The 23,741-nt window shown below is 52.6% G+C and overlaps 1 protein-coding gene across 1 annotated transcript in view; it reads right to left on the bottom strand.

Annotated features, from left to right (window-relative positions):
* The window catches only part of C12H12orf75 (chromosome 12 C12orf75 homolog), a 252,245-nt gene that overhangs the window by 62,955 nt on the left and 165,549 nt on the right, over nucleotides 1–23,741 (bottom strand). Inside the window, exons 3-4 of the mRNA XM_069627774.1 lie at nucleotides 23,614–23,706; nucleotides 4,180–4,255 (exon numbers count right to left, since the gene is read on the bottom strand). Coding sequence (XP_069483875.1) covers nucleotides 4,180–4,255; nucleotides 23,614–23,706 — 169 coding nt within the window. The remainder of the gene's footprint in view (nucleotides 1–4,179; nucleotides 4,256–23,613; nucleotides 23,707–23,741) is intronic.

Genomic DNA, 23,741 nt, shown 5'->3' with positions numbered 1-23,741 from the left:
AACTGTTTGGCCTTCTGCTGCTGCTTTATCTGGAGTTTGACTTGCACAGGAGATTATGTTTTGGTATATGGTGCAGCGGCTTAATTCCACCACGCATCCTATGTTTGTCACCACACAGCATCATGGTACTTGTGGTTAAATAGAACACTGATCCAAATTAAAGGTGTACAGCATTGGGAGTGTAGAGAAGGAGCAAGTAGCTCTACCGGAAGTCTCAACCTCATACTGCCTATATGTTGGGAACCAGAAATTCTGACATGCGCAAAGCCAATAATGATACCTATACTGCGAAGAATTCTTGAAACAAGTTATCCATTAAGAATACTCTATATGTATCTATATGTACGGTCTTCTGAAGGAAGTTCCGGAAGAAGTATGAAGATATGTGAAAGAGAAGATTAGTGACATCACATGACGCACCAAGAAGAGATCCTGATGAAGAAGGTGAACAGATGGTATAGAATCTGATGGTGAAATAAAGAATTGTGCAACATTTTGGGAGCAAAATGAAGATTAAAAGTGCAAAGAGCACCGAAGAAAATATACAAGTCGTTTTATAATTGTACAGATGCAGTAACGCAAGTAGACCAAGTAATCATAAGGCTGGCTATCATAGTGAATAGGCTACAGGCGATGCACCAATATATATAAGTGTGTATGGAATAGAATCTGGATGTTCCACGACGCATTTTAGCAAACTAGGAACCCATAAATGAAAGGGCTGAAAGTGTGGCGCAGTTGAATAAACAGCTGGCGGTGAAGGAAGACTCGAGAAGGCCTGGCTGGCCCAGTGTCAAGAGTCGGGGCTGCCGAGAGCCTAGTTAACTACTCGAGGAGATACAATGAACGTGAGAAGTAAGTCATGCTCCTGTTTGAGGTGTAATGGAAAAACACTAGAAGTGCCAGGTATTCTTCATTTAATAGTATTAAATACAACGAAGGAGCTCAAAAAGTTCACTCTAGTCACATGATCAGATGAAAATAGACTTTGGGTCGAGCTACACCAAGACCAGAAGATAAGGCCATGTTCTCACTCCCTTTTATTCCCAGAGATGAGAGGCTTTTGCAAGGCCGAGTTCAAAGACTTAACTGAATGGCAGAGCGCAGGAGCGATGACCGATGTGGGACTAAGTGGGTGGGGAGGCATGACCAGGCCAATCCTCCAGCACCTGGGGTACCAGCTTGCATGCTGCTAGCAAGTGGAATATTCCAGAAGGATACAAGCGTGCCAACCAATTGTAGAGGGCCACGTAGCAAGGAGCCCTATAGTTTGAAAAGCCAATAGAATACTCTGTATTAGTCTAACACAGAAGATGACTTGCACTTGGGGTGGGCTTAGTTGTCCACCTGACCTTAGAGACCCAATCACAATCCCTGCCCTTATGGAAGTAGATTTAGATGTTCCCTTTGAGTTCATCACATCCTCTAGTAGGTCTTCTTATTTTGCCATGTAGTATGACATCAGTAATGGCGAACTTTTAGTATAAAGTTGTGATTTTTCATGTAATGCTTCGAGAACTCGTTGAGCGAGCTCTGCGGCGTCTGTAGATGTCTGTTGTACTCCCCGTTTTAAAGACTTGTTACTAAAACAGTTGATGTTTGCCAACTTCCTGAGTCTGTTTGATTAGTGATGAATGAGTAAGACCAGCATCCCAAGCCATCTCACGGTTACCGTGAAACACTTGTGTATAGGCGCGTTATAAATACCATATCTTATCATACCTCATCTTCAAAGGACCTACGTGGGTTCAGTAGATTGATAGTGTTGCCAAGGTCAACAATCAGGGGCAAAGAGGGGTTTTAGGGACTGGGCCCCCTGTTGTGCGAGGGCTGGCTCTGGAATACTACTGGTATGCCTCCTAACCCAGGTTGTGAGGAGTCTCTGCCCCCCCAAAAGGGTTGTGCCCCAACCCGGTCACACACAGCTGCGCATGCCCAATGAGCCATGCAAGACCAGAAGCATTTAGCGTCTCAAGCCTTTAATTGTACATTGACCATCCTGGCCATCCTGACTATCCTGGCCATCCTGACCATGGTAATGCGCCCTGTTAAAAGTGCCGGGTGCACTCGATAACCTCCTCATTGGTTAGGGCCTGGGGCAGTACGTTCCCGCCTCTACGTGCCCGAGACAGGAACCTCAACTCAGGGAGGGGTATGACACTTCTCTCCACTTCCTGGTTCCTTCTAGAAGGGTTTATTTGGTGGGCCTTCTGGAGCAGCAGAGACGTGAATAAGAGTGCAGAGCAGGCAAGCAAATCATGTTAAAAATACAGTGAGTCCATGTGTGTATGCATGTAAGGTGTTGTGTATGTTTGAATGTGTGCTTGGGTGTGTAGGCGGGCTTTGTGGAGGTGGCTGGCCAATGCACAAGTGGATGAATAATGCTGGTGAATGCACAAGTGAATCAGGGTGGGACAGGAAGCTTTCAAGGGTGCAGAAATTAAGATCAGCCGAAGGCAAGTCTCGGTTCAAAGGCGTAGATTGTTTTTTGGGAAACGCTCAGACAAAGCTTATGGCTGCACAACCCATTGAAAATGATCCTGGTCTGCTGGCAACAGGGATGGCACTTTTGGGGGTACTTACCACAACCTTCATGGAGCTTAAGTTTCTAAAGGTTTTCGTAAAATGTATAAGAAAATAGGTCTGTGGCAATAAGGACCAGGATTCCTGGGCATGATATGAGCTTGTGCATTAGATTCTAAAATGCATTTATAATCCTTCATTAAAGACTAAAATAGCCATATTTAACTAAAAGTAATGCTAATTAAGAAAAACTAAATAAAACTTCTTCCAGAACATGTCTTTGACAAATGTCAAACAGAAAAGATTCACACCAGAATAAATGCCATTCTTTGATGAACATGTAGTTGGGGTCTAATATTTGCACTAATGTTTGGGCACATAGAGATGTCGAACAGGTATCTAGTGAGAGGTGGGCCGGGGTGGGCTCCCCCCTTTTCTCCCCCTCCCCGGAACTATGAAGCAGCCTCCAGATGTAACCAGCACCTGCATGAACCACAGCCCCTGCGCTTCCACGCTCTCTTCAGAAGATCAAGTGAGTGATGGCTGAACTTTCCACTGCCTTCTTCTCTAACAGACTCTGAACCAGAAAGAAACTCTGCCCATTTCACTCTGCCTTCCTTGACTCGCCTATTCTACCTCTTCTGCATTCATTGTGTGCCCTTTGAATGCAAGTGTGTGTGCTTTTAACATCCTGCACCCCACTGCTGCATTGCATTCTGTGTCCCTCTTGTAACTACTAGGCCACCTGGTTAGTTTGGGCTAGGACTCTCAAGTGCAACCACTCCTCTATCCTCATCCGTCCCCTGCCACCTTCATGGCACTCACCATCGCTCCCATCTTCTCCAACTGCTACACTATCACCTACCCCCTCTCTCTCACACAGAGTATGGAAGAAAAAAAAGCACAGAAAAAGACACCTGACCGCCAACCCTGGCCTATATATATATATATATATATATATATATATATATATATATATATATATATATATATATATATCCCCTCCTCCCCTCTCCCTCTCCCATTAATGGTGGCACCAAGTGGGAAGTTCCCTTGGCAGGCTTATCACTGTGTATCATTAATGTCTACCACACTGGCACTATCTTGGTTCAGGGTCCTCAACCCAACCTCATCCACTTTGACTGGCGCCTGCCGGCCCTCATCAACTTCCTTCAATCTCTCTCTATCTATCCCTCCCCCTCCTACTCCACAGCCCTGTACGCCGCCTCGGAAAACCTTCAAAAAGGTGGAGACCTCCTGCATCTAGCCACACTTCATGCTCGTTCAGCAAACAAACACTCCGCTGACCTCTGCTTACTTCTTGAAGACTTGGAACCCATTTAGGTGCTGTTTAGGGCGCGGTGGAGAGGAGCATTCTCTCCCATAAACAGGAATTCCGAGCTTCTCAAAACAATGACTAGAAGGAAGGGGAAAGGGAGACCACAGGGATCCTCCACACACCCTGGTTCTCTTCCTGCCACTTGCCAGTGCCACCGCCCCACCTGGAGACACCACAGGGACATGTAATGTCTACGTGTAGTCGATAATCAAACATTGCGATGACGTCTGTGGTGGACCACCTTACTGGATGAAAGCAAAGATCAACTATAACCAGACAGAGGCCTTCAATGCTTCTTCAACGCTTCTTCAACCTACCTGCCCAACTTTCCTGCGGCTGAAGGCCAGGGTGGCAGCGTCGCTCGGGATGCCAACATACACGCCCCCGTAGTTCCTGGATGAAAGAAGGCATGTACAAATTAACCATTACTGCAGGCACTTCCTTATCTTGCTGTGTTCGGAATGAACGTCTTGAAGGGGGCGGGGACACTAGCAAACACTGCAAGGCGTACATATTTGAAAAAGGTTATACACAGGTGTGGGTTCAGAAGGAAGGGGTGTGGTGTTTGTGTTCCTTAATGAATGCAAGAGGTGCCAAGGGGGCTGGGATCTGTCGCACTACATAGACAGTGACACTGAGATCCCTACTCTGGTTATAGAATGCCACGTCTCATCTGGACCAAGCAGCAGCTGTAGAGGACACTCCAGAAGGCGTCTCATCAGGGCGCTCATCCAGGAGAGGTGTCCAACCTACAGGAGCCCACATCCAGGAGATGTGTCAAACCCACAGGAGCCCACATCCAGGAGCGGTGTCCAACCCACAGGAGCCCACATGAGCCCACATCCAGGAGATGTGTCAAACCCACAGGAGCCCATATCCAGGAGCGGTGTCCAACCCACAAGAGCCCCCATGAGCCCACATCCAGGAGATGTGTCCAACCCACAGGAGCCCACATCCAGGAGAGATGTCCAACCCACAGGAGGCCACATCCAGCAGATGTGTCCAACCCACAGGAGGCCACATGAGCCAACATCCAGGAGCGGCGTCCAACACACAGGAGCCCACATCCAGGAGCGGTGTCCAACACACAGGAGCCCACATCCAGGAGCGGTGTCCAACCCACAGGAGCCCACATCCAGGAGCGGTGTCCAACCCACAGCAGCCCACATCCAGGAGCGGTGTCCAACCCACAGCAGCCCACATCCAGGAGCGGTGTCCAACCCACAGGAGCCCACATCCAGGAGAGGTGTCCAACCCACAGGAGCCCACATCCAGCCCACATCTAGCCCACATCTAGGAGCGGAGTCCAACCCACAGGAGCCCACATCCAGCCCACATCCAGGAGCGGTGTCCAACCCACAGTAGCCCACATGAGCCCACATCCAGGAGAGGTGTCCAACCCACAGGAGCCCACATCCAGGAGAGGTGTCCAACCCACAGGAGCCCACATGAGGCCACATCCAGGAGAGGTGTCCAACCAACAGGAGCCCACATGAGCCCACATCCAGGAGCGGTGTCCAACCCACAGGAGCCCACATCCAGCAGAGATGTCCAACCCACAGGAGGCCACATCCAGCAGATGTGTCCAACCCACAGGAGCCCACATGAGCCCACATCCAGGAGAGGTGTCAAACCCACAGGAGCCCACATCCAGGAGGGGTGTCCAACCCACAGGAGCCCACATCCAGCCCACATCTAGGAGCGGAGTCCAACCCACAGGAGCCCACATCTGGCCAACATCCAGGAGCGGTGTCCAACCCACAGTAGCCCACATCTAGGAGAGGTGTCCAACCCACAGGAGCCCACAATCAGCCCACATCCAGGAGAGGTGTCAAACCCACAGGAGCCAACATCCAGGAGCGGTGTCAAACCCACAGGAGCCCACATCCAGGAGTGGTGTCCAACCCACAGGAGCCCACATCCAGGAGTGGTGTCCAACCCACAAGAGGCCACATCCAGCCCACATCCAGGAGCGGTGTCCAACCCACAGTAGCCCACATCCAGGAGAGGTGTCCAACCCACAGGAGCCCACATCCAGGAGAGGTGTCCAACCCACAGGAGCCCACAATCAGCCCACATCCAGGAGAGGTGTCCAACCCACAGGAGCCCACATCCAGGAGAGATGTCAAATCCACATGAGCCCACATCCAGGAGAGGTGTCCAACCCACAGGAGCCTGCAATCAGCCCACACAAGCCCACATCCAGGAGAGGTGTCCAACCCACAGGAGCCCACATCCAGGAGAGGTGTCCAACCCACAGGAGCCCACAATCAGCCCACATCCAGGAGAGGTGTCACACCCACAGCAACCCACATCCAGGAGAGGTGTCCAACCCACAGGAGCCCACAATCAGCCCATATGAGCCCACAACCAGGAGAGTTGTCACACCCACAGGAACCCACATCCAGCAGAGGTGTCAACCCCACAGGAGCCCACATCCAGGAGAGGTATCCAACCCACAGGAGCCCCACATCCAGCCCACATCCAGGAGAGGTGTCAAACCCACAGGAGTCCACATCCAGCCCATATCCAGCAGAGGTGTCAAAACCACAGGAGCCCACATCCAGGAGAGGCGTCAAAACCACAGGAGCCCACATCCAGGAGAGGTGTCAAAACCACAGGAGCCCACATCCAGCCCACATCCAGGAGCGGTGTCCAACCCACAGGAGCCCACATCCAGGAGAGGTGTCAAAACCACAGGAGCCCACATCCAGCCCATATGAGCCCGCATCCAGCCCACATGAGCCCACATCCAGGAGAGGTGTCAAACCCACAGGAGCCCACATACAGCCCACATGAGACCACATCCAGCAGAGGCGTCAAACCCACAGGAGCCCACATCCAGCCCACATGAGACCACATCCAGCAGATGTGTCAAACCCACAGGAGCCCACATCCAGCCCACATGAGACCACATCCAGCAGAGGTGTCAAAACCACAGGAGCCCACATCCAGCCCACATGAGACCACATCCAGCAGAGGTGTCAAAACCACAGGAGCCCACTTGAAACCCACATCCAGCAGAGGTTATCAAACCCACAGGAGCCCACACCCAGGAGAGGTGTCAAACCCACAGCAGCCCACATCCAGGAGAGGTGTCAAACCCACAGCAGCCCACATCCAGGAGAGGTGCCAAACCCACAGCAGCCCGCATCCAGGAGAGGTGTCAAACCCACAGGAGCCCACATCCAGGAGAGGCGTCAAAACCACAGGAGCCCACATCCAGCCCACATCCAGGAGCGGTGTCCAACCCACAGTAGCCCACATGAGCCCACATCCAGGAGAGGTGTCAAAACCACAGGAGCCCACATCCAGCCCATATGAGCCCGCATCCAGCCCACATGAGCCCACATCCAGGAGAGGTGTCAAACCCACAGGAGCCCACATACAGCCCACATGAGACCACATCCAGCAGAGGCGTCAAACCCACAGGAGCCCACACCCAGCCCACATGAGACCACATCCAGCAGAGGTGTCAAAACCACAGGAGCCCACTTGAAACCCACATCCAGCAGAGGTTATCAAACCCACATGAGCCCACATCCAGGAGCGGTGTCAAACCCACAGGAGCCCACATCCAGCCCACATCTAGGAGCGGTGTCAAACCCACAGGTGCCCACATCCAGGAGCGGTGTCAAACCCACAGGAGCCCACATCCAGGAGCGGTGTCAAACCACAGGAGCCCACATCCAGCAAACATCCAGGAGAGGTGTCAAACCCACAGGAGCCCACATCCAGCAGAGATGTCAAACCCACAGGAGCCCACATCCAGCTCATATGAGCCCGCATCCAGCCCACATGAGCCCACATCCAGGAGAGGTGTCAAACCCACAGGAGCCCACATCCAGCAGAGATGTCAAACCCACAGGCTCCCACATCCAGCCCACATGAGCCCACATCCAGCAGAGTAGTGTCAAAATCACAGGAGCCCACTTGAAACCCACATCCAGCAGAGGTTATCAAACCCACAGGAGCCCACATCCAGGAGAGGTGTCAAACCCACAGGAGCCCACATCCAGGAGAGGTTTCAAACCCACAGGAGCCCACATCCAGCCCACATCCAGGAGAGGTGTCAAAATCACATGAGCCCACATCCAGGAGCGGTGTCAAACCCACAGGAGCCCACATCCCGCCCACATCTAGGAGCGGTGTCAAACCCACAGGTGCCCACATCCAGGAGCGGTGTCAAACTCACAGGAGCCCACATCCAGGAGCGGTGTCAAACCACAGGAGCCCACATCCAGCAAACATCCAGGAGAGGTGTCAAACCCACAGGAGCCCACATCCAGCAGAGATGTCAAACCCACAGGAGCCCACATCCAGCTCATATGAGCCCGCATCCAGCCCATATGAGCCCACATCCAGGAGAGGTGTCAAACCCACAGGAGCCCACATCCAGCAGAGATGTCAAACCCACAGGCTCCCACATCCAGCCCACATGAGCCCACATCCAGCAGAGTAGTGTCAAAATCACTGGAGCCCACTTGAAACCCACATCCAGCAGAGGTTCTCAAACCCACATTAGCCCACATCCAGGAGAGGTGTCAAACCCACAGGAGCCCACATCAGGAGCGGTGTCAAACCCACAGGAGCCCACATCCAGGAGAGGTGTCCAACCCACAGGAGCCCACAATCAGCCCACATCCAGGAGAGGTGTCCAACCCACAGGAGCCCACATCCAGGAGCGGTGTCCAATCCACAGGAGCCCACAAACAGCCCACATGAGCCCACATCCAGGAGAGGTGTCCAACCCACAGGAGCCCACATCCAGGAGAGGTGTCCAACCCACAGGAGCCCACAATCAGCCCACATGAGCCCACATCCAGGAGAGGTGTCCAACCCACAGGAGCCCACATCCAGGAGAGGTGTCAAACCCACACGAGGCCACATCCAGGAGAGATGTCAAACCCACACGAGGCCACATCCAGGAGAGATGTCAAATCCACATGAGCCCACATCCAGGAGAGATGTCAAACCCACAGTAGCCCACATGAGCCCACATCCAGGAGAGGTGTCCAACCCACAGGAGCCCACAATCCGCCCACACGAGCCCACAATCCGCCCACACGAGCCCACAATCCGCCCACACGAGCCCACAATCCGCCCACACGAGCCCACAATCAGCCCACAATCAGCCCACACGAGCCCACAATCAGCCCACACGAGCCCACAATCAGCCCACACGAGCCCACAATCAGCCCACACGAGCCCACAATCAGCCCACACGAGCCCACAATCAGCCCACACGAGCCCCGAGCCCACAATCAGCCCACACGAGCCCACAAGCAGGAGAGGTGTCACACCCACAGCAACCCACATCCAGGAGAGGTGTCCAACCCACAGGAGCCCACATCCAGGAGAGGTGTCCAACCCACAGGAGCCCACAATCAGCCCACATGAGCCCACAACCAGGAGAGTTGTCACACCCACAGGAACCCACATCCAGCAGAGGTGTCAACCCCACAGGAGCCCACATCCAGGAGAGGTGTCCAACCCACAGGAGCCCACATCCAGCCCACATCCAGGAGCGGTGTCCAACCCACAGGAACACATATCCAGGAGAGGTGTCAAACCCACAGGAGCCCACATTCAGCCCACATGAGACCACATCCAGCAGAGGTGTCAAGCCCACATCCAGCCCACATGAGACCACATCCAGCAGAGGTGTCAAAACCACAGGATCCCACTTGAAACCCACATCCAGCAGAGGTTATCAAACCCACAGCAGCCCACATCCAGGAGAGGCGTCAAACCCACAGCAGCCCACATCCAGGAGAGGCGTCAAACCCACAGGAGCCCACATCCAGCCCACATCCAGGAGAGGTGTCAAAATCAAAGGAGCCCACATCCAGGAGCGGTGTCAAACCCACAGGAGCCCACATCCAGCAAACATCCAGGAGAGGTGTCAACCCCACAAGAGCCCACATCCAGCCCATATGAGCCCACATCCAGCCCACATGAGCCCACATCCAGGAGAGGTGTCAAACCCACAGGAGCCCACATCCAGCAGAGATGTCAAACCCACAGGCTCCCACATCCAGCCCACATGAGCCCACATCCAGCAGAGTAGTGTCAAAACCACAGGAGCCCACTTGAAACCCACATCCAGCAGAGGTTCTCAAACCCACATTAGCCCACATCCAGGAGAGGTGTTCAACCCACAGTAGCCCACATCCAGCCCACATCCAGGAGCGGTGTCAAACCCACAGGTGCCCACATCCAGGAGCAGTGTCAAACCCACCGGAGCCCACAGGAGCCCACATCCAGGAGAGGTGTCCAACCCACAGGAGCCCACATCCAGGAGAGGTGTCCAACCCACAGGAGCCCACATCCAGGAGAGGTGTCCAACCCACAGGAGCCCACATGAGCCCACATCCAGGAGCTGTGTGAAGCCCACAGGAGCCCACATCCAGGAGAGGTGTAAAACCCACAGGAGCCCACATCCAGCCCACATCCAGGAGAGGTGTCAAACCCACAAGAGCCCACATCCAGAGAGGTGTCAAAACCACAGGAGCCCACATCCAGGACTGGTGTCAAACCGACAGGAGCCCACACCCAGCCCACATCCAGGAGAGGCGTCCAACCCACAGGAGCCCACATGAGCCCACATCCAGGAGATGTGTCAAACCCACAGGAGCCCACATCCAGGAGATGTGTCCAACCCACAGGAGGCCACATCCAGCCCACATCTAGGAGCGGAGTCCAACCCACAGGAGCCCACATCCAGCCCACATCCAGGAGCGGTGTCCAACTCACAGTAGCCCACAGCAGCCCACATCCAGGAGAGGTGTCAAACCCACAGCAGCCCACATCCAGGAGAGGTGTCAATCCCACAGGAGCCCACATCCAGGAGAGGCGTCAAACCCACAGGAGCCCACATCCAGGAGAGGCGTCAAACCCACAGGAGCCCACATCCAGGAGAGGTGTCAAAACCACAGGAGCCCACATCCAGGAGCGGTGTCCAACCCACAGTAGCCCACATCCAGGAGAGGTGTCCAACCCACAGGGCCCACATCCAGGAGATGTGTCAAAACCACAGGAGCCCACATCCAGCCCATATGAGCCCGTTTCCAGCCCACATCGAGGAGAGGTGTCAAACCCACAGGAGCCCACGTCCAGCCCACATGAGACCACATCCAGCAGAGGTGTCAAACCCACAGGAGCCCACATCCAGCCCACATGAGACCACATCCAGCAGAGGTGTCAAAACCACAGGAGCCCACTGGAAACCCACATCCAGCAGAGGTTATCAAACCCACAGGAGCCCACATCCAGGGGCAGTGTCAACCCCACAGGAGCCCACATCCAGGAGAGGTGTCCAACCCACAGGAGCCCACATCCAGGAGAGGTGTCCAACCCACAGGAGCCCACATCCAGCAGAGATGTCAAACCCACAGGCTCCCACATCCAGCCCACATGAGCCCACATCCAGCAGAGTAGTGTCAAAACCACAGGAGTCCACTTGAAACCCACATCCAGCAGAGGTTCTCAAACCCACATTAGCCCACATCCAAGAGAGGTGTCAAACCCACAGGAGCCCACATCCAGGAGAGGTGTCAAACCCACAGGAGCCCACATCCAGGAGAGGTGTCAAACCCACAGGAGCCCACATCCAGGAGAGGTGTCCAACCCACAGGAGCCCACATCCAGGAGAGGTGTCCAACCCACAGTAGCCCACATCCAACCAACATCCAGGAGCGGTGTCAAACCCACAGGAGCCCACATCCAGGAGCAGTGTCAAACCCACAGGAGCCCACATCCAGGAGAGGTCAAACCCACAGGAGCCCACATCCCGCCCACATCCAGGAGAGGTGTCCAACCCACAGGAGCCCACATGAGCCCACATCCAGGAGCGGTGTCAAACCCACAGGAGCCCACATCCAGGAGCAGTGTCAAACCCACAGGAGCCCACATCCAGGAGCAGTGTCAAACCCACAGGAGCCCACATCCAGGAGCGGTGGGAAGCCCACAGGAGCCCACATCCAGGAGAGGTGTCAAACCCACAGGAGCCCACATCCAGCCCACATCCAGGAGAGGTGTCAAACCCACAGGAGCCCACATCCAGCCTACATCCAGGAGAGGTGTCAAACCCACAAGAGCCCACATCCAGGAGAGGTGTTCAACCCACAGGAGCCCACATCCAGGACTGGTGTCAAACCCACAGGAGCCCACACCCAGCCCACATCCAGGAGAGGTGTCCAACCCACAGGAGCCCACATCCAGAAGATGTGTCAAACCCACAGGAGCCCACATCCAGGAGATGTGCCCAACCCACAGGAGGCCACATCCAGCCCGCATCTAGGAGCGGAGTCCAGGAGCGGTGTGAAGCCCACAGGAGCCCACATCCAGGAGAGGTGTCAAACCCACAGGAGCCCACATCCAGGAGAGGTGTCAAACCCACAGGAGCCCACATCCAGGAGAGGTGTCAAACCCACAAGAGCCCACATCCAGGAGAGGTGTCAAACCCACAAGAGCCCACATCCAGGAGAGGTGTCAAACCCACAAGAGCCCACATCCAGGAGAGGTGTTCAACCCACAAGAGCCCACATCCAGGAGAGGTGTTCAACCCACAAGAGCCCACATCCAGGAGAGGTGTCCAACCCACAGGAGCCCACATCCAGCCCACATCCAGTAGAGGTGTCAAACCCACAAGAGCCCACATCCAGGAGCGGTGTCCAACCCACAGGAGCCCACATCCAGGAGCGGTGTCAAACCCACAGGAGCCCACATCCAGCCCACATCCAGGAGCGGTGTCAAACCCACAGGAGCCCACATCCAGCCCACATCCAGGAGCGGTGTCAAACCCACAGGAGCCCACATCCAGGAGAGGTGTCAAACCCACAGGAGCCCACATCCAGCCCACATCCAGGAGAGGTGTCAAAACCACAGGAGCCCACATCCAGGAGCGGTGTCAAACCCACAGGAGCCCACATCCAGCCCACATCCAGGAGCGGTGTGAAGCCCACAGGAGCCCACATCCAGGAGAGGTGTCAAACCCACAAGAGCCCACATCCAGGAGAGGTGTCCAACCCACAGGAGCCCACATCCAGCCCACATCCAGGAGAGGTGTCAAACCCACAAGAGCCCACATCCAGGAGAGGTGTTCAACCCACAGGAGCCCACATCCAGGAGAGGTGTCAAACCGACAGGAGCCCACATCCAGGACTGGTGTCAAACTGACAGGAGCCCACACCCAGCCCACATCCAGGAGAGGCGTCCAACCCACAGGAGCCCACATCCAGAAGATGTGTCAAACCCACAGGAGTGCACATCCAGGAGATGTGTCCAACCCACAGGAGGCCACATCCAGCCCGCATCTAGGAGCGGAGTCCAGGAGCGGTGTGCAGCCCACAGGAGCCCACATCCAGGAGCGGAGACCAACCCACAGGAGCCCACATCCAGCCCACATCCAGGAGCAGTGTCCAACCCACAGTAGCCCACATGAGCCCACATCCAGGAGAGGTGTCCAACCCACAGGAGCCCACATCCAGGAGAGATGTCAAACCCACAGGAGCCCACATGAGCCCACATCCAGGAGAGGTGTCCAACCCACAGGAGCCTGCAATCAGCCCACACGAGCCCACAATCAGCCCACACGAGCCCACAACCAGGAGAGGTGTCACACCCACAGCAACCCACATCCAGCCCACACCCAGGAGAGGTGTCCAACCCACAGGACCCCACATGAGCCCACATCCAGGAGAGGTGTCCAACCCACAGGATTCACACATCGCATCCTTGCCATCCTGCACAAGAGCAAGGAACCCATCCCTTTCCTCCCCTTCGGGAATATGCTTAGCCGCAAGAGAATCACAGTTCCACAGTGTGTGTGAAAATCTTGCCAGCGCACAAGTGGAGTTGGCCGATTTCAATGCCATACTCCCAGCAGAAAACACCTTGCGAGCCCAACCGTCAAAGCATTTGTCGTCCCTATCCGGAAGGATGGTAGGGTACGCCGCCTGCCTCGAGGTGGCCATAGCCGCCTGAACCACCAAACTCTCAGGAGTGGGGCGAGAAGATAAGTAGCTGGGGTCGCTACCGGAAGGGCAGTATTTTTTAGTTAACGATTTGTTAACAGCCGGAAGAGATTCCGGTGACTGCCAAGCAGCCGCCACCTTTTCTGTAAAGTGAGATGAAAAGTTAACACCAGGTCAGAGTACGGACCTTGATCTAAAATGTCCATTAGATCATCTTGCACAAAAGCTTCTGGAGGACTTGACCAACCCAGATACTCCATGTCCCTCGCCATGAGTCTCCTGTAGGACGACTCTGCATGAGCCCCACGCTCAGGCCTGCCAAATTCCACTTCGGGAGAAGTGCCCAAACCACTGGCATCATGAAGAGTTTGCCTCAACTCTTCCAAATGACTGTCTCCAGAAAAGACAGGATCCTCATCAGGCTCAATAGGGTCCACATCAAAGTCTGGCCTTTGCTCCTCCTCCTCATAAATGTAATCCAGAGGGAGGTAAAAACCCTGCCTCTGGACAGAAGAGGGTCTGGAGTCCACCACCGGCCTCACAGACTTGGAAGTAGCCTTCCTAGGAGGATCCACAACATCAGGGATTTCTGAAGGTACATTTCAGCCAAAAAGCCCCAAAGTCGTCGAGGGCGTTGACGGCTTTGGCAAGGGCACCAATGGTGCCGAGGGCTGATATGAAGGCACTGCTTCGACGTCCATATCCGATGGACACAGCGCTGACGCCGACTTCGAGCCCTTAGCAGGATTCTGCGGTCTCGCCGGGGACAAGGACCAAGACCTGGAAGCACGTCACTTGCGACCATCCTGAGCCTTGTCCGAACAGGACCTCGATGATTCACGATGAGGATCGCGCCAAGGACCCGAACCTGAAGGCGTGCGAGCCACAGTTCGAGACCGTTCTTTGCCGGCTTTGTGAGAAGGCGCGGACGTAACTGTGCCTACGATTGAAAAATCACCAACATCTGCTCCCTAAAGGCAGCCCATTCCTCTGGAGTCGAAGACTTTGTCGGGCAAGCCACTTTCCTCAAGGCACCATCCTCCGAGGAGGACGGGGAAGGTGACCAGTGATGGTGCTTCCGTGAATGCTGAGAAGGACGAATGGCGGGAACCATTCCGGGACTGAGACCCCCGAGAATCCTTCTGACGCAGCGTCGCCCCTCGAATCGTCGGTGGACATACACTTGGACTTGGAAGTACGTTTGGACTTACTGGGGTTAGCACCCCTACCTACCTGAAGCTTTCCCTTACGCTCCCGCAAGACCTTAGCAGTCAGCGACTGGCATTTAGAACAGTCGTCGGTGTCGTGACTCTCGCCCAAGCACTACAAACAAATGCGATGCGGGACGGTGATCGACATTTTACACTTGCAGTCCCGGCAAGTCTTTAAGCCAGACCATGGAGTCAGAGGGGTCGAAGAAGAAGACATCTTCACAAAGTAAAACACGAGGCACGCCAAGTCTCCGAAGCAAACACGTTTGTGGAAAAAACGGAACTGAGGCTACGAGCGTCGTGCGTCCTATTTATTACATCCGGTGACGTTGTCCTCGACCGAGGCTGTCGAGGGACATCAACCCGACGTCATCGTTGCAGGACGCCCTCTGCTGAAAATGTTTCCGAATTACACAGCTGTGAACATTACATGTCAAAGATGTGGAATACGTTGGAGGACACAATCCATTTGAAATAATGTTATATACATGGCCGAATATTAGCGAGTATACAATATTAGGGTACTCTATTGATGTATTTATTTTATTTATTTTAGACATTTGTATAGCGCGCCTAACCTCGAGGCATCTGGGTGCAAGTTATGACATGTACAGTGAGATTTAACAGTGGTTAGGTAAATGCAGTTAGAAGCAGTATTAACTTACAATTGTAATAGGAGTGAGTTAACAATTCTGAGCAGAATAGAGCACACAGATAGATGGTAATGGACCATCTATGTAGAGAGTAGAGCACACAGAGAGATGGTAATGGACCATGTATGTAGAGAGTAGAGCACACAGATAGATGGTAATGGACCATGTATGTAGAGAGTAGAGCACACGGATAGATGGTAATGGACCATGTATGTAGAGAGTAGAGCACACAGATAGATGGTAATGGATCATGTATGTAGAGAGTAGAGCACACAGAGAGATGGTAATGGACCATGTATGTAGAGAGTAGAGCACACAGATAGATGGTAATGGACCATGTATGTAGAGAGTAGAGCACACGGATAGATGGTAATGGACCATGTATGTAGAGAGTAGAGCACACAGATAGATGGTAATGGACCATGTATGTAGAGAGTAGAGCACACAGATAGATGGTAATGACCATGTATGTAAAGAGTAGAGGCCACAGATAGACGGTAATGGACCAAGTATGTAGAGAGTAGAGAATGCAGTTAGGTGGTAATGGACCATGTATGTAGAGAGTAGAGCACAAAGATAGATGGTAATGGACGATGTATGTAGAGAGTAGAGAATGCAGTTAGGTGGTAATGGACCATGTATGTAGAGAGTAGAGCACACAGATAGATGGTAATGGACCATGTATGTAGAGAGTAGAGACTGCAGTTAGGTGGTAATGGACCATGTATGTAGAGAGTAGAGACTGCAGTTAGGTGGTAATGGACCATGTATGTAGAGAGTAGAGACTGCAGTTAGGTGGTAATGGACCATGTATGTAGAGAGTAGAGCACACAGATAGATGGTAATGGACGATATATGTAGAGAGTAGAGCACACAGATAGATGGTAATGGACGATGCATGTATAGAGTAGAGAATGCAATTAGGTGGTAATGGACCATGTATGTAGAGAGTAGAGCACACATATAGATGGTAATGGACCATGTATGTAGAGAGTAGAGACTGCAGTTAGGTGGTAATGGACCATGTATGTAGAGAGTAGAGCACACAGATAGATGGTAATGGACGATGTATGTAGAGAGTAGAGAATGCAGTTAGGTGGTAATGGACCATGTATGTAGAGAGTAGAGCACACAGATAGATGGTAATGGACCATGTATGTAGAGAATAGAGCACACATATAGATGGTAATGGACCATGTATGTAGAGAGTAGAGAATGTAGTTAGCTGATGTAGGGGAGATTTATTTATATTTATTTATTTATATAGCGTGCAGAGAGCCCAGGGTCATTGTGGCGCTGTTACTTGCAGGAGCTTAGTTACAGGGGGTACAGGATTGGTAGCAGTCGTTGGCACATTATGATTGCTACAAACAGATTAGTCACAGGGAAGTGACGGGAAGCACATTTCATTGCTCTTGTGTGAAAAGCCAAGTTTTCAGACTTTTTTGAAAGGTCCAGAACGAGGGTTCGGCTCTTAATGACAGTAGTAGAGTGTTCCATAGTTTAGCAGCTACCACTGGGAAGCTACTGCCCCCGGCTTTCTGTAGTTTGCATCTAGGAATAGTGAGTAGATGCGCAAGAGCTGAGCGCATGAGTCTGTTGGATTGGTTTTTAGAGGATTTGTTGGATAGATACTTGGGAGCTGAGCTGGAAGGGCACTTGTGCCTCTGGGAGAGGGTTTTGACTAGAATTCGATCATGCACCGGCAGCCAGTGGGCTATCCATCTCGACGTGGTGATGCGATTATTTTTAGGGATGTTAAGGGCTGCTCTTGGTGCATTGTTTTGAATCATCTGAAGTTTTTTTTAGGTTGTGGCTGTTAGTGCCTGTGTAGAGGGCGTTACAGTAGTCTAGTCTCATCTGGATAAGGGCTCTAGCTAGTGTGATGCGGCTATCGGCTGTTCGTACCCGCATAGAGGGTGTTACAGTAGTCTAGTCTGGGTAAGATAAGGGCTCTATCTAGTGTGATGCGGCTATCGGCTGTTCGTACCCGCATAGAGGGTGTTACAGTAGTCTAGTCTGGGTAAGATAAGGGCTCTAGCTAGCGTGATGCAGCTGTCGGATGACATGAAGGGTCTACAGGTATTGATGATCTTTGATGTTTAAGCTGCCGCAGATGCTGTGACGTTGACTTGTCTAGATATTGTGAGAGCTGAGTCGAGATAGATGCCTAAGGTTTTCACTCCCTTGGAGACATTGATAGTAATGCCGTCAATAGCAAAGGATTGAAAGTGGTCCCCTAATATATTTAGGCGGTTTTGTGAGCCTATGAGGAGTAGCTCTGTTTTTTTGTCGTTTAGGCATAAGCATGTATAGCCACCCAAGCCTGGATAGTTTGGTAGATTTCATTTAGTAGTTTAGAGTCTGTCATAGGTGCCTGTAATGGGTACGAGGATTTGGGTGTCGTCTGCATAGTTGGTGTAGTTGACACCCAAGTCATCCAGATGTCAAATAAGGGTTTTGTAAAGATATTGTAAAGTGTGGTGGAAACGCAAGATCCATGTGGAACTCCACAGGAGACCAGGGCTGGCTCTGCTGCTGCGGTAGGCACGAAGACCCTATGACCTTTGATATAAGCCACTTGAGTATTTTTGACATTTTTGACTTGAATTACCCGATTTCAAACCATTAGCTCTTCCTGATCCAGACATTAAAGACTGGAGGGGCTGTACTAGGCAGTAATGGCCCTGGAGGTGATTTACAGGCCAGAGTGAAGCACTGTTACTGCTCAGTAAAGCTATTCCCCATGAAAGGCTTTATAGCAATTACTGACCTAGGACAACCCACGCTGAACAGGGGCCACATGGTTGCAATTGGGAGACCCACAAGCGGGGCCGAGCGAACGTGTCCTGGGTTAGGGGGGTGAAGCTACAGGAGATTAGGCGGGGGGAAGGACTAGGACATCTGGTGGGCTTTGGGGCATGGGAGCGGCGGGGACAGCACAGGGAAGCGGCGGGGACAGCACTCGGAAGCGGCGGGGACAGCTCAGGGCATTTACCTGGAGGAACCAAAAGGAAGGAGGAGGAGGAGGAGGAGGAGGAGGAGGTGGTGGTGGTGGGTGAAGGCGGCGGACAAGCCAGAGGGAGCAGAAAGCAGGCCAGCAAAGTTACTGCAATTCCCTGGTCCTTCAGGGAAGGCTTCACAGTGAGCCAATAACGTAGAGCAGTGATGCGGCTACTAATACAGGACAAAACCCAAATGTACCATAACCGACCTACATGTTACAAAGCTAGGGCCCACCCAGACCACTCCGTACCCTCCCCCATATGTTATGTTTGTAACATTTGTAAAGCGCACCTGTGACCCGAAGGTATCCTGGCGCTGTAGGACACAGGGTTGCAGGACATTCCTTACTAGAAAAGGAACATTTTAAGAGTTTCCTAAAGCAGAGATGGTGCTCAATTGTGTGAAGAAAAACAGGAAGTGAGTTCCAGAGTGTCGGAGCAGCCACAGAAGACGCTCTACCCCCTAAGGTCGCTTTTCGGATCCGGGGGACCTGAGGCAGATGGAGACTGGCAGATCGGAGGCTTCTGGAACCTGGGTATCACTGGTCAGGCTCTGGCATGGCTGACCTCTTTCCTTTCCGGTCGACCCTCCCAGGTCCAAATGGGCTCCTTCCTCTCTGACATCTTTTTCTCCACCTGTGGTGTCCCCCAGGGATCCAACCTCTCTCCCTGGCTTTTCAACCAGTATCTGGCACTCCTTGCCCACCGCATCGCCGCTCTCTGCCCCTACTTCCAGTGCTATGCGGACGATACCCAGCTCATTTTCAGGCTACCCTCGGCCTCCTCCTCTCCTTCCCTCATCTCCGACTGTCTGTCTGCTATCCAGGAATGGTGTGCCGCCAATGACCTCTGCCTTAACGCCAGTAAGACTGAGATTCTACTCATCGGCACACCCACTCCCTCCTTCCCTGCAGCTCTCTGGCCGGCCTCCCTTGGCCCCCTTCCTGCCCCTACCTGCAAGGCTAAAAACCTTGGGGTCATCTTCGACTCCACACTCTCCTTCTCTCCTCATATATCTGACGTCTCTAAGAAGTCACACTACCAGCTGCACCTCCTCAGAGGTATTCTTCCCTTCCTCTCCTTCCCCCAGAAGCTCACTGTCTCCCGAGCCCTGGTTCTCTCAAGGCTGGACTACTGTAACAGCCTCTATCTTAATCTGCCTGCCTCCACTCTCCGCCCTCTGCAACTTATCCAGAACAGAACTGCGAGACTTGTCCTTGGCCTCAAGCCCAGGGACCGTATCTCTCCAGGACTGAAATCTCTTCACTGGCTCCCAGTGGCTGCGAGGATTAAGTTCAAAACCCTCTGCATTGTCCACAAGGCCTTCTGGGGCCTGGGGCCTAAATACCTTCAACTCTCTCTTCCTAAATATCTTCCTTCACGAGCCCTTCGCTCATCCTTCTCCAACTCCCTCATGGTCAGCCGCTTCTCGAAGCAACGAGCTGGGGGTAGATCTCTCTCCGCAGCAGGGGCCTCCCTCTGGAACAGCCTTCCTGCCTCCCTGAAACTTGAGGAGAACCATCTCCGGTTCCGGAAGCACCTCAAAACCTTCCTCTTCGCTTCTGCCTTCTCTCTCCCTCTCCCCTGCTAAACCTGCTTAACTCCCCACTGAATTCTGCACTAAACCTGCATCTGAGCCACTCTCAGCGACCTCGGTCCAGGTCCCAGCCACTCTCCACTTGCACTGCCTCCCTGGCTCCCCCTGCACTGTGGGACTGTCACTGCATCCCTACAGCCCCCTTCCCAGCACTTGCTCTGCACTTACCTCGCACTTGCCACCAGCTGGCCCTTTTATTTATTACTTATTATTTATTTATTTTTTACGCTACTTACCTTGTACCGCACTTCCCCCCCACCTCCTCCCCCTGCACTTTCTCCTTTTCCCCTTACCTCTGCACTTGCGCGATCTGAATGACACCTGGCCTAGTAGGATCGTTTGTCTGTCTTCCCCTTGTTTCCCTCCCTCCCTGCCTCGTCGCGCCTTGAAACACTTGTGTATAGGCGCGTTACAAATATCATATCATATCATATTATCATATCACATATAGAATAAGGTAAGGCGCTCCCCATCTATGGCTAGCATGGGGGGGGCCACACAAAGACTTATTTAACCCTGCTTTCCACTGAGAGCCAATGCAGTCTCTGGAGCGAGGGAGAAACACAAGACCACCCTGCCGCTAAAGTCTGCAGGACTTGTAGGTGATGTACATGAAACTAAAGTCCTTAGGTAGAAGATGAAACATTCCACGGAGATTCACAGGGACACATTGGATGATCTGGGGGAAACCCTGGGGCCAGAGAAGGGGATGGGGCAAATTATCTGGGAGACTTCGTAGAGGTCAATGGAATCTCTCCTTATATGAAAACCTCCATATTAGCAAAGGGGACATCCTCCAGAGACTGACATGTCCCAAGAGGTGGACATGCTGTGGGAAGACCGCCTTCTCCACAACTCCAATATTCACCAGGGCCACACCCCCGGGTCTTCAATGTAACCACTGAACCAGCCCTCTGGACACACTGAAGCCCATTCCTCGGTCAGGCACGCATGGAGAACTCACCCTGGCCCTCCAGCAGCAGAGCAGGTGCCCTCTGGACACATTGAAGCCCATTTCTAGGTCAAGCACGCATGGAGAACTCACCCTGGCCCTCCAGAAGCAGAGCAGGTGCCCTCTGGACACATTGAAGCCCATTGCTAGGTCAAGCACGCATTGAGAACTCACCCTGGCCCTCCTGCAGCAGAGCTTCACCGGGCAGTTCAGTCGTTGTAGGGGTCCTCTTCCGTCATCCCCTCTTTGGTTCTTTCGTTCCAGTGGCGACTCTGCCTTTCCAGACCCAGAGACCTGCTTTTTATGCAGTTTTCCCCCATTCACACAGCCTGGCTGTCAATCACACAGCAGGGTGGCTGTACTGTCGGGACAGTCACCACAGCCAATCAGATCAGTCCTAAACCCCTCCCTCACATCCTGTCCACCCCCAGACATACAGGCGCCTAAGGAGGGATTCTGAGTAGAAGCCTGCGAAAGGACAGAGAGCAAAGGAACCAGACCTGGTTTGGCGATCAGAGAAAAACACGAGAAAAGAAGTGGCGAATAAACCCAGCCGGAACCGTATAAAAACATATATGGTCAAGCGGGTTTAAGTTCGAGACTACCAAGATAGTCTACAACAATACCAGGGCTATTGAAGATAACCGCGGTATGAAAAATAGGGTATTTACCACTGCCATAAACCAAGTCTTAATGAAAAGGGAGCGAAACAGTGCCCCAAGAGAAACAGAGAAAAATGGATAAGTATTAACCCTTTCCAGAACTCTAGATAGATTATACTGGGTCCATCAGTTTTAAAAGAGACTCATAAAGTCAATTGCAACTTAACATGTTCTGGGAGACAGTAGTCAGTCCCAGAAAATGGAGCCGGAGTTGGGAAGTCTAAAAGACAACCCTGTGTCACTGCACTGAAGCTGCTGTGTAACACAGTAAAAAGATGATGCCTACGGAGTAGGTGAGGCCCCACAGTCTATGAACACAAACAATGCAAAACACACACAGCAAAACACATGTAAGAGTGGGAAAAAAGGCTCACACTCTTACCAGGTGAAAAAAAATAAATCCTAGAAATCCAGCAAAGCTGCTGAGGGACTCCGTAGGTAAGGGAAATTAGACATTCTGGAGAATTCTCCCGGACAATGTCGTCATATCCAGCTACTTGATAATTGCTTTGATACACATAGTTTCTTTTTACTTTGCTCCTTGAAAACCTGAACACACTTTTCTGTGAGAACGCCACCCCCTTTATTATTATGAGAAGCTGTATTTCTCCTGTCACTTTTTTTGTATTAGATTGAGGGCAGGAAATTGGTTTATTTAGTTTAGGCCTTTTATATTGACGAGACAGACCAGAAGTGGCTTTTATTTGTGTTGATGGTCGAGAATACTCCCATCATATTATTAGGGCAAGTTAGCAATTCTCCAACCCTTTTAAAACTGTTGAATGAACACCCTTGAACCACTTGTGTTACATTTTTACTTGTGATACCATGCCATCCTTACAACTCCCCATCTGTCTGTACAGAGCATCCCTGCTAACTCTGCCCTTTCCATCCCAGCTGTGCCTTCCCTCACCCTGGTACTCTCTACCCTCAGTCTCTGCCTGACAATGTACAGAGCATCCTGCTAACTCTGCCATTCCCTCCCCTCCCTGCCGTGCCTCTACCCTCCGTCTCTGCCTTGTCTCGCCTTTGACTCTCCATCCTCCCTCCCTGCCTGTACAGGTAAATAGCATTGCACCAACACTGCCCTTTCCCTCCCCTACCTGCCTTCCCCTGGTACTCTCCGTCTTCCCTCTGCCTGTCTAGGTACATAGCATCCCAGCGAGCTCTGCCCTTTCCCTCCCTGCCATGCCTCACCCGGGTACTCTCCACCCTCCCTCTCTGCATGTACAGAGCATCCCAGCTAACTCTGCCCTTTGCCTCCCCTCCTGCCATACCTCCCCCAGTACTCTCTACCCTGCCTCTCTGCATGTACAGAGCATCCCAGCTAACTCTGCCCTTTGCCTCCCCTCCTGCCGTGCCTCCCCCAGTACTCTCTACCCTGCCTCTCTGCATGTACAGAGCATCCCAGCTAACTCTGCCCTTTGCCTCCCCTCCTGCTGTGCCTCCCCCAGTACTCTCTAACCTGCCTCTCTGCATGTACAGAGCATCCTGCTGACTCTGCCCGTTCCCTCCCACGCCTCCTTCCCTTGATCCTCGCTCCTATTTACCAGTGCCTATAACAAAGCCACAAAGATTGGCTTCGATCTGATGTGGCATTTATAACTCCCCTGTACACAAGTGTTTGGCAATGCTGGTTCATATTTCTGGGAGGGGAACATCCCACGGGCATGGAGGCCTCTACACACGCTTACCTTCCGGAGGTGGTCTGTCTGGAGCCGAGTTGGGGCTTGATGGCCGGGGACTCCACCACAGACCTCACTTCCACTGGTAGCTTTGCGTCCTTTCTGTGGATAAATGCAGACCTTCAGTTTCTATTATT

Source organism: Ambystoma mexicanum, chromosome 12, assembly GCF_040938575.1.
Source record: "Ambystoma mexicanum isolate Mex_15411 chromosome 12, UKY_AmexF1_1, whole genome shotgun sequence".
Classification (NCBI taxonomy): Eukaryota; Metazoa; Chordata; class Amphibia; order Caudata; family Ambystomatidae; genus Ambystoma; species Ambystoma mexicanum.
This window is presented reverse-complemented; position numbering and strand designations above follow the sequence as displayed.